The 11,095-nt window shown below is 75.6% G+C and overlaps 3 protein-coding genes across 3 annotated transcripts in view; all 3 read left to right on the top strand.

Annotated features, from left to right (window-relative positions):
* The first annotated feature begins 326 nt into the window (after positions 1-326).
* On the top strand, positions 327-4,530 carry SORBS3 (sorbin and SH3 domain containing 3). The gene is made up of 13 exons (XM_026042285.1): positions 327-450; positions 526-665; positions 738-801; positions 886-955; positions 1,025-1,112; positions 1,233-1,283; positions 1,361-1,447; positions 2,684-2,856; positions 3,020-3,134; positions 3,330-3,449; positions 3,804-4,054; positions 4,121-4,227; positions 4,305-4,530. Exons 1-13 carry the CDS (start codon positions 327-329, stop codon positions 4,364-4,366), a joined length of 1,452 nt encoding a protein of 483 aa, XP_025898070.1. The 3' UTR covers positions 4,367-4,530.
* Positions 4,531-6,114: 1,584 nt separating this feature from the next.
* On the top strand, positions 6,115-8,890 carry PDLIM2 (PDZ and LIM domain 2). Its single transcript, XM_026042276.1, has 8 exons — positions 6,115-6,207; positions 6,405-6,556; positions 7,010-7,079; positions 7,172-7,330; positions 7,787-7,905; positions 8,244-8,380; positions 8,456-8,555; positions 8,639-8,890. Exons 1-8 carry the CDS (start codon positions 6,115-6,117, stop codon positions 8,829-8,831), a joined length of 1,023 nt encoding a protein of 340 aa, XP_025898061.1. The 3' UTR covers positions 8,832-8,890.
* A 1,187-nt stretch (positions 8,891-10,077) lies between these two features.
* CCAR2 (cell cycle and apoptosis regulator 2) overlaps positions 10,078-11,095 on the top strand; it is an 8,769-nt gene continuing 7,751 nt past the window's right edge. Inside the window, exon 1 of the mRNA XM_026042270.1 lies at positions 10,078-10,192. Within this exon, the coding sequence (XP_025898055.1) occupies positions 10,078-10,192 (115 nt within the window). The remainder of the gene's footprint in view (positions 10,193-11,095) is intronic.

Raw genomic sequence — 11,095 nt, 5'->3', positions numbered from 1 at the left:
GGACGCCCGGGCGCTCGTGACAGCGGCGGGGCGGGCGGTGACTCACGCGCCGGGGCCGGGGCCGCTTCCCGCTTCCCGCCCTGTTTGCTCGGCGGGGCGGGAGCTGCCGCGGCCCCGTCCCGTGCCGTGCCGTGCCGTGCCGTCCCGCTGGCAGCTCTCCCGCCCGACGCTTTTCCGGGCCCGCGACACGAGGGGGGCCTGGCTGGAGCCGGGATCGGCCGCTTCCCGCCCTGCTCCGCAGGCAGCAACGTGCCCGTTGTGCTGCGCGGAGCAGGGGAGGCTCCGCAGCTCCCGCCGCCGCTCCCCGCGGCGGCTCCGCGCGCAGGATGATGCTCCCGGGCTGCTCCCCGCCGCCCGCCGCCCGCCACCGCATCCCACCGACCAACAACGCGCCCAGCAGCAACGCGCTCGGCTTGGACCGCGGCAGCGCGGCGCCCGCCCGCGGCGCAGGTACCGCCACGCTAGGGACGCCGCGGAGCCGGCGGGGGGAACGCGCCAGCAGCCCCCAAATCCCCCTCCCTGCAGCTGACGAGTGGTACCAGACGTGGCCGGGCAAGGAGGCGAGGGCGGCGGCCCGGGGGGGCCCGCGGCGCGAGCGGCGCTGGGTCAAGTTCGACGGCATCGGGCCCGTGGACGAGACAGGGATGCCCATCGCCCCGCGCCCGGTGAGCGGCGGCGGCCCTGCAGGGACGGGCGCCCCTGAGCCCCGCTGAGCGGCCCCGCTCCGTGTCCCGCAGAGCGTGGACCGGCCGCGCGACTGGTACCGCAGCATGTTCCGGCAGATGCACCACAAGCTGCCAGGTGCGCCGGGTCGGGGGGGCGGGTGGCCGGGGCCAGCAGCCCCCGCTGGACCCACCGGTCCCCCAATGTCCCCCCGCTCCACAGAGCTGCCGCTGGACTGGGACACCCCGCGCCGGCCCCCAGCGCCCGCCACCCTCAGCGGGCTGCCCAACGGGTGAGCGGGGCCAGGGCCGGGGACGGGCGGGCGGAGGAGCCCCTGGCTGAGCACCCATGGGCGACGCAGGGGGGACGTCGTGGGTGTCACTGCCGAGGCCCACAGCGGATCTGACCACGAGCCGGGCGAGTGCTGGGTGCCAGAGCTCACCGGACAGGTAGGAGCAGCGGGTCGGCACCGCCAAAGGACCCTCTTTGGGGAGGGGATGTGAGGACACTGCCTCGCACCCACGCTGTGCCAGCGCCAACCATCCCCAAGGTCCCCTCGTCCTCTGCAGTGCCCAGAGCGCCCTGGCGCCCCGGCCCCCGCGCGGGCTCAGCCCATAGAGGTGAGTGCCGGGCTCCCCGGGCTGTCCCCGTCCAACGCAGGACGGGGCACCCGCTGCAGCCGCCGCCGCCCGCGCAGGTGCTGCTGCAGCAGGAGCTGGAGCAGCTCGGCCGGCAGCTCGACCGGGACATGGAGGCCATGGAGAGGCGGCGGCACCGCAGCCAGGTACCTGTCCTGCCTGCCCTCGCCCTGCCCGCGCGTGGAGAGGGGAGCGCAAAGGGCTGGATGCGGGCACAGCTGGATGCGGGCACAGCTGGGTGCGGGCACAGAGGGATGTGTGCGCAGCTGGGCACGCTTGCGGCTGCACGTGTGCACGGCTGCGTGTGTGCAAGGTGGAGGTGTGCGCGGCTGGATGTGTGCAGGGTGGACACGTGCAAGGTGGATCCATGCACAGCTGGATATGTGCACAGCTGCATCTGTGCACAGCTGGATGCATGCATGCATGGATGCGAGTGCAAGGGGAGGATGCTGCATGCGCACCAGAACATGGGTGTCACTGGGCACGCACCCACACACACAAGTGGGTGCAAAGGCACCCGGGCACGAGAGCAGCCCCTCATGCACTGGCTGTGACCGTGGCTGTTGCTCTGGCCACGGGATGCCAGGACCTGGCCCGGGGCCGCGCGCGGCTCTCTTGGCTGGTCGGTGTTGGCAGTATCCCGCCAAGCTCGGCCTCCGCGTCCCGCCAAGCTCGGCCTCCGCGTCCCGCCAAGCTCGGCCTCCGCGCCGCTAATTCCTCTCTCGCCTCACGCCCCTCCCCGGCGCTCGGCAGAGCCCGGCGGCCGCTCCCGCCGCCCGCGGCCCCTCTCCGGCCCCCGCGGCCACCCGGTGAGTAGAGCCCGTGGGCGGCCCCGCCGCGGGTCGCGGTCCCCCACGCCAGGGGACACGAGGGATCCCCCCCGGCCCCAGCAGCGATGGCGGCCTCCCGGCCCCGGGGGAGCAGGGAACGGGTGGGGGCCCAGGCGTCCTGGCGCAGCCCCGCGCGGGGGTGGGACGGGGCGGATGGGGACGGACATCCCGGCGCCGGGCGGGGCCCCGGGGCGGGCGGCGGCGCTGGGAGCCCCCCCCCCCGAGCCCCGAGCCCCCCCCGCCGGGCGCCAGGGTTGTCCATTAGCCAGGGGCCCTTCCCGGCGAGCGGAGCCACCAAACTTTGGACCGGAGCCGCTCGGCCGCCCCCGGGGGCCGCCCCCCGGCGCCTGAGCGGGGCCCAGGCGTCCGGGGCCGGCCCGCAACCCGCCGTGCGCGCAGGAAGGCGCGGGCGCCGCGGCTCGGAGCCATGGAGCCGGCAGCGGCCGGGCCAGGTGCGCAGCGGGCGGGCGGCGCGGGGGGCGCTGCCGGTACCGAGGCGCGTGACCCCCAACCCGCCCCCCGGCCCTGCTCGCAGCCGCGCTCCGGCCCCAGAGCCCGCCCGGCCGCGGGGACCCCGGCGAGGCCTCCAGGAGGGAGGAGACGGCCAAGGAGGAGGGAGCCCCGCAGCAGCCGGGGGCGGGGGGGCCGCCCGCCCGTCCCCTTCAACCGCCCCCGGGCATGAGGGCGGCCCGGCTCAAGTTCGACTTCGCGGCGCAGTCGCCCAGGTGTGCGGCCCGGGGGCGGCGGGAGCTGCGGGTGCTGTTGGGCGCTGCGGGTGCTGTTGGGCGCTGCGGGTGCCAGTGGGTGCTGCGGGTGCCAGTGGGTGCTATGGGTGCCAGTGGGCGCTGCAGGTCCCAGGCACCCACCGAGCCCCCCGGCCGCCCGCAGGGAGCTGGCGCTGCGCAAGGGCGACGTCGTCTACATCCACAAGGAGGTGGACGGCAACTGGCTCGCGGGCGAGCACCACGGCCGCGTGGGCATCTTCCCCGCCAGCTACGTGGAGGTGAGCGGCGGGTCCGCCCGCGAGGGTGCCCTGTTCCCTGAGGGGAACGGCGTTCCGAGGGAGGTTCTGGAGTCTCCTCTGGAGCTGTGCCACATGTTGCAGGTGACCCTGCGTGTGCAGGGAGGTCGGGCTAGGTGGTCTCTAAGGGTCCCTTCCAACCTGAAGGGATCTGTGGTTCTGTGTCCCCGGCGCCAGGTGCTGCCGCCCACCGAGGTGCCGCGGCCCGTGGCGGCGCCGGCCGCACCAGAGCCCGGCGAGGCCCTGGCGCTCTACAGCTTCCGCGCGGAGCTGCCCGTGGAGCTCTCCCTGCGCAAGGTGGGAGCGCCGCAACGGGCTGCGGGAAGCCCTGGGTGCCGCCTGCCGCCCGGATGGGCGCCAGGCTTGCCAGGGTGGGACGGGAGCCACCGTCTCTGGGGTGGGGGTTGTTGGCTGCTGGGATGGGCGCTGGTGGGAACCACTCGCACCTAGGGTGGGTGCAGCGGGGCGCTGGGATGGGTGCCACCAGCCTGCAGGATGGGTGCTGTTGGAATCCAGGATGGGGGCTTTCACCCTCTGGGATGGGGGCTACGGGTCTCCATGGGTGCCGTGGGTCCCCATAGATGCTATGGGCCCCCATGGGTGCTGTGGGCCCCCATGGGTGGCCCCGCTGACACCCCTCTGGCCACGCAGGGCGAGCGCCTGTGCCTGCTGCGCCGCGTGGACCACAACTGGTACGAGGGCCGCGTGCCGGGCACCGGCCGCCAGGGCATCTTCCCGGCCACCTACGTGCAGGTGCTGAAGGAGCCGCGGGCCAAGGGCAGCGCCCAGGAGCCTCCGCCAGCGCCCGCCGCCCGGGGCCCCCACCCGGGATCCCCCCCAGCCCCGGAGCCGCCCGCGGAGCCCCCGGCCTCCCACGACGGCTCCGGGATCCGGTGGCTGCCGTGAGTAGCGCGAGAGCTGCCAGCGCCTGGTGCCCTGGCCGGGACTCAGGGTGCCGCGTCCTGCAGGTACCGGGCGCTCTACGGGTACCGGCCCCAGAACGGCGACGAGCTGGAGCTGCGCGAGGGCGACCGCGTGGACGTCATGCAGCAGTGCGACGACGGCTGGTTTGTGGGTGCGTGGGGATGGGCAGCGGCGGCGCCGGGGACCCCCGGCCCGGCTCCTCACCCGCCCGCTCCCACTGCCCCGCAGGTGTGTCCCGGCGGACGCAGAAATTCGGCACTTTCCCCGGCAATTACGTGGCGCCCGTGTGAGCGCCGCGCGGCTGCTGGTGCCTCCCACGGCTGCCTGCCCCATGGGCGCCGGGGCACCGCTTTGCATGGGGCACCCTCCACCACAGTGCCTTAACCCGACCTGTTCTGGGCCAGCACCGGCTTTGGCCATGATGCCGCGGCTGGAGAAGCCCGTGTGGAGCCGGGCCGCCCGCCCGGAGCCCCCTTGGCCCTCATTAAAGCTCAGCCTCAGCCCGGTGTGTGATGCTGTGGACAGGGCTGGGGCAGTGGGGACGGGGGCCACAGCGCGTGGGGCTGCGGTGCCACGCGGGGTGTGATGCTGTGGACGGGGCTGGGGCAGCGGGGACGGGGGGCCACAGCGCGTGGGGCTGCGGTGCCGCGCGGGGTGTGATGCTGTGGACAGGGCTGGGGCAGCGGGGACGGGGGCCACAGCGCATGGGGCTGCGGTGCCGCGCGGGGTGTGATGCTGTGGACGGGGCTGGGGCAGCGGGGACGGGGGGCCACAGCGCGTGGGGCTGCGGTGCCGCGCGGGGCGGCCAGGCGGAGGGCAGCGGCGCTGGCGGCAGCGTGAGCGGGGCGCAGTGCGGACACGGTGGCGCGTGCGGTGCCCACAGCGCACGGGGTGGCGGTGCCACGTGGGGCTGTGACACCGTGCGGGGCTGCAGGCCTTGCCCGGGCCACCCGAGCCGGGCCGGGCCGGGCCGGGCCGGGCCGGGCGCCCCGCGGGGCCGCGTTGCCCGCAGACGGCGCTGCGGAGTCGCGGCCCGGCCCGGCCCCGCCGGGCTCCGCCGGCCCCTTCCGAGGGGGCGGCGCCGCTGCCGGCCGCGCTCCGCTCCGCTCCGCCGCCCCACGGGGCCGCCCGGCGCCGCCGCCCGCCGGTGAGTGCCCCCGGACGCCTGGGCCCCCGCGCGGGGACGGGGCGGCTGCGGGGGGGTGGCTCCGCGATGCCGCCGGGCGAAGGGGACGCGGCTGTCGCGGATGCTCCCTCGGCGCTGCCGGACACCTGGACCCCTCTGCCCCGCTTGCTCGGGTGGCATCGAGGCGCCGCGCGGAGCTGCGTCCGCCCCGTCCCCAGCGTCCCCTCTGTCACCGGCACCGCCTGTCACCCTGGCGTCACGCCAAGAGGTGCCACCAATGCGTCCCTGTGTGCGGGGACGGCCGCGGGTGCACGGAGCCACCAGGCCAGCACCGGGATGCTGCGGGGCGCTCCAGGGGGCGGGCAGGGGGCTCCGGCTTCGCTCCCGGTGCAGCAGAGCCCAGCCCAGGAAATTCTTCCGGGCAGGTTCTCAAGCCCAGCTTTGTGCGCCGCGGAGTTTTGACGTGCCTGCGCGGCGGCCCCGGAGCCGCTGCCCGGCCCCACAGGGCTGCGGTGGCCGCGAGCGGCTCCCAGAGCCGCCGTCCCGGTGCTCCCGGCGCCGGCAGTGGCTGCGCGCGGTGCTGAGCGCAGGGCTCCTCAGGGAGGGCTCCTTGCCCTGCGCCCGGTCATGCTGGACGTGCTCGGCATCCCTCGGATCCTTGTGCAAAAGGGGTGCACGGAGCGGGCAGCATCTCCCGGTGTAGTGACAGTCCCGGCCGGGCCGGTCCCGGCGGCGGAGCCCGGGAGCCTCCACGGGCCGGGAGGAAGCCCCGGGTGCCGCGGCCGCCCTCCCCGGAAGGAAGAGACAGCGCTGCCGGGCTCGGGCGCCGCGGGGCCCCGGGAGGAAGAGGAGGGCGGTTTGCGGCTGTGCCCGCGGCCCAGCTTCGCCTGCCCCTGCAGAGGCACCGCTGCCATGTCGGTGACGGTGACGCTGGCCGGCCCCGCGCCCTGGGGCTTCCGCATCAGCGGCGGCCGCGACTTTGGGAAGCCCATCGCTGTGTCCCAGGTAGGAGCGGAGCCTCCTCGGGGCGCCGCGAAGGCTCCTCAGGTCCCTGAGGGAGCCGTGGGAAGGGGTCCCTGGGTGCTCCGTGGGGAGGACAGGGCTTCCCGATGCCTCGTCCCATCGGCTGTGGCTGCATCGCGGCTCTGGGAGCCCACGGGGACATTGCAGCCCGGGTGACATGGGTGCCGTTCCCCGCGGAGGTGGCGGAGCGCGGCAAGGCGGCGGCGGGCGGCCTGCGGCCCGGGGACGTCATCGTCTCCATCAACGGCGAGCGGGCGGGCGCGATGCTGCACGTGGAGGCGCGGAACAGGATCAAGCAGAGCGCGGGGCCGCTGCGGCTGCAGCTCGAGCGGTGGGTGCTGCGGAGCCGCCGCCCTCCCCCGCGGCTGCCCGGCCGCTCCGCCGGGAGCCTTTCCCGCCTCGGCCCTGGCAGCCGCTACCCGGTCGCCGGGTCCGACCGGTTGCAGCAGGAGGCGGCGGCAGCTCCCGGGGGTCCCGTCCCAGCCGCGGCGCCAGCCTGGGGGGACGAGGCTTCCCGGGAAGCCGTGGGCAGAGCCCACACATGCCCTGGGTGCTCCCGGGAAGCTCCTCCGGCTACAGGGAGCCCCGGAGGAGCAGGGGTTAACCCAGAGCCGCTGGCCCCAGTGCTGCCTCCCGCTCCCTTCCCTAATGAATCCCAGCTCCGGCCGCAGCCAAGCCCCGGGCAGGCTGTCCATGGAAGCCGCGGCCAGCCGGGAAGCAGCCCTGCACCCAGCAGCCAGCGCCGGCTCCGGTGCCGCCCTCCCAGCCCTGTCCTGTCGCCCAGGTGCCCGGCGCCGTCTCCCGGCCATGCCAATGGGGAGAGCTCTCCGGAGCGGCTGGCCGCCCGCTTCCAGGTGAGTGGGCAGGGATGCTCCGCTCCTTGCCAGGCACGGATGCTCCTCTTGCTCCGGGACTGCGATGCCGACAGCATCTCCCTTCCCGCCAGGACGCGGTGCGGACGCGGGAGCAGAGCCGGGGCTGCCCGAGCGCCTCCTATTGCAGCCCAGCCTCCCTCGGCCCGCGGCCCGGCAGCCCCGGCCCCGCCGGCTCGCCCAGCTCCGTGCCCGGCATTCCCATGGATCCTCCCGCTCCCGGCCCCCTCCAGGTGAGCAGCGGCCTCCGCAGAGGCTGCTCCGCTGCCTCCTTCCCGGCACCTCCTGGCAGCAGCTTCGGGGAAGGACAAACCAGTCCCGGTTTGTCCGGGAAGGCCAAACCAGTTTGGGGAGGCCGGGCCTCGCAGGGCGGGACTGGGCCCCCCCCCAGCGCCCTCCCCGCCAGGCCCCGGGCGCCGCTGCCTCCCGCCTCCCTCCCTGTTTTTCCCGGGCATGTTTTTCAAGCCCAAATCGGGAAGCTCCCTTGACTCCGGCACCCAGCGGCTCCTCCCTGGCGCCGGGTGCCCTTTGGTGCCCGTTCCAAGCGCCCTGCCCGGCTCCTGCCGCCCCTCCTCCTGCCGGGAATGTCGGCTCCCGCTTAGCCGGGGTTTGGCCTCCACGGGAGGCTCCCACGGAAGGGCCGGGGGGCGGGCGCCCCGTGCGCCTCCCCAGCCCCTCCGTGCCCCCAGCAGGAGCGGGGCCGCCCGGGCAGCTCCCCGGCACCGGGACCGCCTCCCTCGCCGGGGGTCCGGGCCCCGCCGAGCCCCTGGAATGTGCCCGGATGGGCCTCGCCGGAGCCGCGCAGCAGGTAGGGGGGCACGTGGGAGGCCAGCAAAGCTGGGGTGCATCCCAGTGCATCGTGATGCATCCTGATGCACCCCAGTGCATCCTGGTGCATCCTGGTGCATCCCGGTGCACCGCAGCACATCCCAGTGCACTGTGGCACATTCTGGTGCATCGTGGTGCATCCCAGTGCACCATGACAAATCCCAGTGCATTTCCACACATCCTGGTGCATCCTGGTGCATCCCTATGCACTGTGGCACATCCCAGTGCATGGCAGTGCATCCCGGTGCGCTGTGGCACATCCCAGTGCACTGCGGCGCATCCCGGTGCGGGTGCTCTGCCCCGTGTGCCGTCCCGCAGCCCCGTCTCGGCGCCGGCCGTGCGGCGCCCGCCGGACCCCTCGGACGCAGCCCGGACACCGGCGGAGCCGCGCCGGCCCCCCCGCCAATCCAGCACCTTCCGCCTGCTGCAGGAGGCGCTGGCGGAGGGCGGCGCAGGTTGGGGACAAGCGGGGGGACAGGGGCCGGCGCGGCGGGGACCGCGGTGACACCAACACCCCGTGTCCCCCCCAGCCGGCCCCGCCGCCCCCCTGCCCGGCCGGCTCTCGCCCGGCGCCCGGCCGCCCGCGCCGCCCAAGCTGCACGAGTGCGAGAAATGCGGCGGCACCATCGCGTGAGCGGGGGTCCGGGGGCACAGGCGGCACGGCCGGGGGTCCCCACGGCGCCCCCCTCCTCACCGCGCCCCCCCTTGCCCAGCACGCAGGCGGTGCGGATCCGGGCCGGGCGCTACCGGCACGCGTCCTGCTACGCCTGCGCCGACTGCGGCCTCAACCTGCGCCCGCGCGGGCACTTCTGGGCGGGCGACGAGCTCTACTGCGAGAAGCACGCGGGGCTGCGCTACCGCGGGCCCCCGCGCCCCTCCGCGGCGCACACGCAGCACGGAATATAGAGATAATATATACGTGCCGGCGGCCCCGCGGGCTCTGTGGCGGGACGGCCCCGCGCTGCGCTGCGCTCCCTGCTGCCGAACGGCTGGGCCGGACGGGTTTAACGCAAAATAAAACCCACCCCGGACGGGCCAAACGCTCCTGCGGGGCCGGGCGAGCCCCGGCCGGTGGGTGCGATGAGCGCGCGCGGCCTCGGGCGGCGGGAGGGGCTGCCCCGCCCCGCGCCCCCGCCCCGGGCCGCCGGGCCCATAAAGCGGCCGCGCGGCGCCGGGAGCGGCTCCCGGTGCTCCCCGGCGCTCCCCGCGGCTCCCGGTGCTCCCCGGCGCTTCGCGGGGTCCCGCGGGGTCCCCAGGCGCCGCCCCGCGGGGGGACACGCGGCTCTGCCCGCGGGGACATCGCGGGGGTCCCGGCGCCGCCGCTGGGGGGGGCAGGGGGTCCCGCAGCCCCCGGCCCCGCGCTGGCCCCGGGCACCCGCACAGGGCGGCCCAGCGCTGACACAGGCGGTGGCAGCTTGGGGACTCTTGGGGACTCTTGGGGAGCCCTTGGGGACTCTGGGGAGCCGGCCCCTCTCCATCCCCCTGCCGAGGGCTCCCAGCCGCCCGGGGGGGCGCTGACCCCCCATGGCAGCTCCCTGTGTCCTGGGGCACGGGGCAGCGGAGCGGGCCAGGCTGCGGGGGCGGCCGGCATTCCCGCCGCATGGCCGGCATTCCCGCGGCATGGCCGGCATTCCCACCGCACGGCTGCGCTCAATGGTGGGATTGTCCGTCGGGATGAGCCCCGGTGCCGGCATCTCACATCCCGCCCGCATCCCACCTTCCCACCCACAACCACCAGCCCAGCCGGTAGCGCCAGGCCTCGCATCCCAAAGGAACCAGTTGGGAACCAGTCCTGTAATGAGATGCCTCTGGATACAGGGCCCAGCTCCTACAAAAGGGAGCGTCGGGATGAACACCCGGCACTCGGCTCCAGCTTTCCATGATGTGGAGAGACTCCATATGGAAGAGGAAGGGAGCGCTCAGACATTGTGAGTGACTCGGCCCCACTCTGGGAATGCCGGAATTCCCAGCGCTCTCACACTGGCCCTTGGGGAATGCAGGATGTGGGGATATATCCCGGATTATCCGTGCTGGCTGCAGCCTCCCAAAATCCTGGGTGAAGGCCCTGGAGGCGGCAGGCGCCGGGCGGGCGGGAGCGGGTGCGGCCGGCGGCTCCCATGGGATGGAGCAGCCGTTCCCATCACCGTGCTCCATGCCGTGCGGCGCCGTTGCAGGCGGCTCCTGGGAGGCGCTGGACTGCTGCGTGGTGCGCACGGCCGCGAGCACCTACCGGCGCCTGCCCCGGAGCCCCGCGCGCCGCGATCCGTGTGCCGAGCCGGGCGGAGGCGCCGGGAACGCCGCACGGAGCAGCGGCTGCACCAAGGAGCCGGGCGGAGGCACCGGGAACACCGCACGGAGCAGCGGCCGCGCTGAGGAGCCGGCGGCCCCGGGGGGAGCCGGGCGGCACCGCGGGGCTCCCCACACCGGGAGCGGTGCCGCGGGGGTCTCCCCGCGGGCCGGGGCGGCTCCGGCGGCGGCTCCGTGCAGGATGCGGGCGCCGGGGCAGGGCCTGCGCTACCTGGAGCTGGTGTGCGAGCGGCTGGAGCGCGCGGCGCGGCTGCAGCGGGAACGGGAGCGGGAACGGGAGCGCGGCCGCCCCGCGCCACTGCCCGCCGGTGTGCCCGGCACGGTGAGCAGCACGGACACGGGGACAGGGGGACACGGTGAGCAGCGTGGGGACACGGGGGACAGAGGGGACACGGTGACCGGTGTGGGGACAGGCAGGACAGGGGACATGGTGAGCAGTGGGATGCAGCGAGCAGTGGGGACATGGATGGGGACACCGGGGACATAGGGACAGAGCAGCGTGGGGACATGGGGAGACAGTGGGCAGCCTAGGGACACTGGGGGACACTGTGAGCAGCGTGGGGACAGGGGGGACAGCGAGGGAAGTGCAGGGGAACGGGGGGATGCGGCGAGCAGCCCCGGGACGCAGGGGGGTGCGGGCCCACGGGGGGTGCGGGCACACCGGGGCCCACGGGGGGTGCGGGCCCACGGGGGGTGCGGGCCCACGGGGGGTGCGGGCACACCGGGGCCCACGGGGGGTGCGGGCACACCGGGCCCACGGGGGGTGCGGGCACACCGGGGCCTCGGGCGCCCCTCACGCCGCCGCCGCCGCCGCAGCCGCCGCGGGAGCCGCCGCCGCGGAGCCGCCGCGGGCGCTGCCGCTC

This window comes from Nothoprocta perdicaria, unplaced genomic scaffold, assembly GCF_003342845.1.
Source record: "Nothoprocta perdicaria isolate Ctin4 unplaced genomic scaffold, notPer1 scaffold_103, whole genome shotgun sequence".
NCBI lineage: Eukaryota > Metazoa > Chordata > Aves > Tinamiformes > Tinamidae > Nothoprocta > Nothoprocta perdicaria.
Note: the sequence above shows the minus strand (reverse complement) of the source record. Positions and strands in the feature narration are given on the sequence as shown.

Excerpts from the sequence above, each read along its gene's own strand:
- SORBS3 (XM_026042285.1), top strand. The coding sequence starts at position 327 with ATGATGCTCCCGGGCTGCTCCCCGCCGCCCGCCGCCCGCCACCGCATC. Across the intron at positions 666-737 it reads TGCCCATCGCCCCGCGCCCG|AGCGTGGACCGGCCGCGCGA; the intron begins GTGAGCGGCGGC and ends CGTGTCCCGCAG. Across the intron at positions 802-885 it reads GATGCACCACAAGCTGCCAG|AGCTGCCGCTGGACTGGGAC; the intron begins GTGCGCCGGGTC and ends CCCGCTCCACAG.
- PDLIM2 (XM_026042276.1), top strand. The coding sequence starts at position 6,115 with ATGTCGGTGACGGTGACGCTGGCCGGCCCCGCGCCCTGGGGCTTCCGC. Across the intron at positions 7,331-7,786 it reads CCGCTCCCGGCCCCCTCCAG|CAGGAGCGGGGCCGCCCGGG; the intron begins GTGAGCAGCGGC and ends CCGTGCCCCCAG. Across the intron at positions 8,556-8,638 it reads AAATGCGGCGGCACCATCGC|CACGCAGGCGGTGCGGATCC; the intron begins GTGAGCGGGGGT and ends CCCCTTGCCCAG.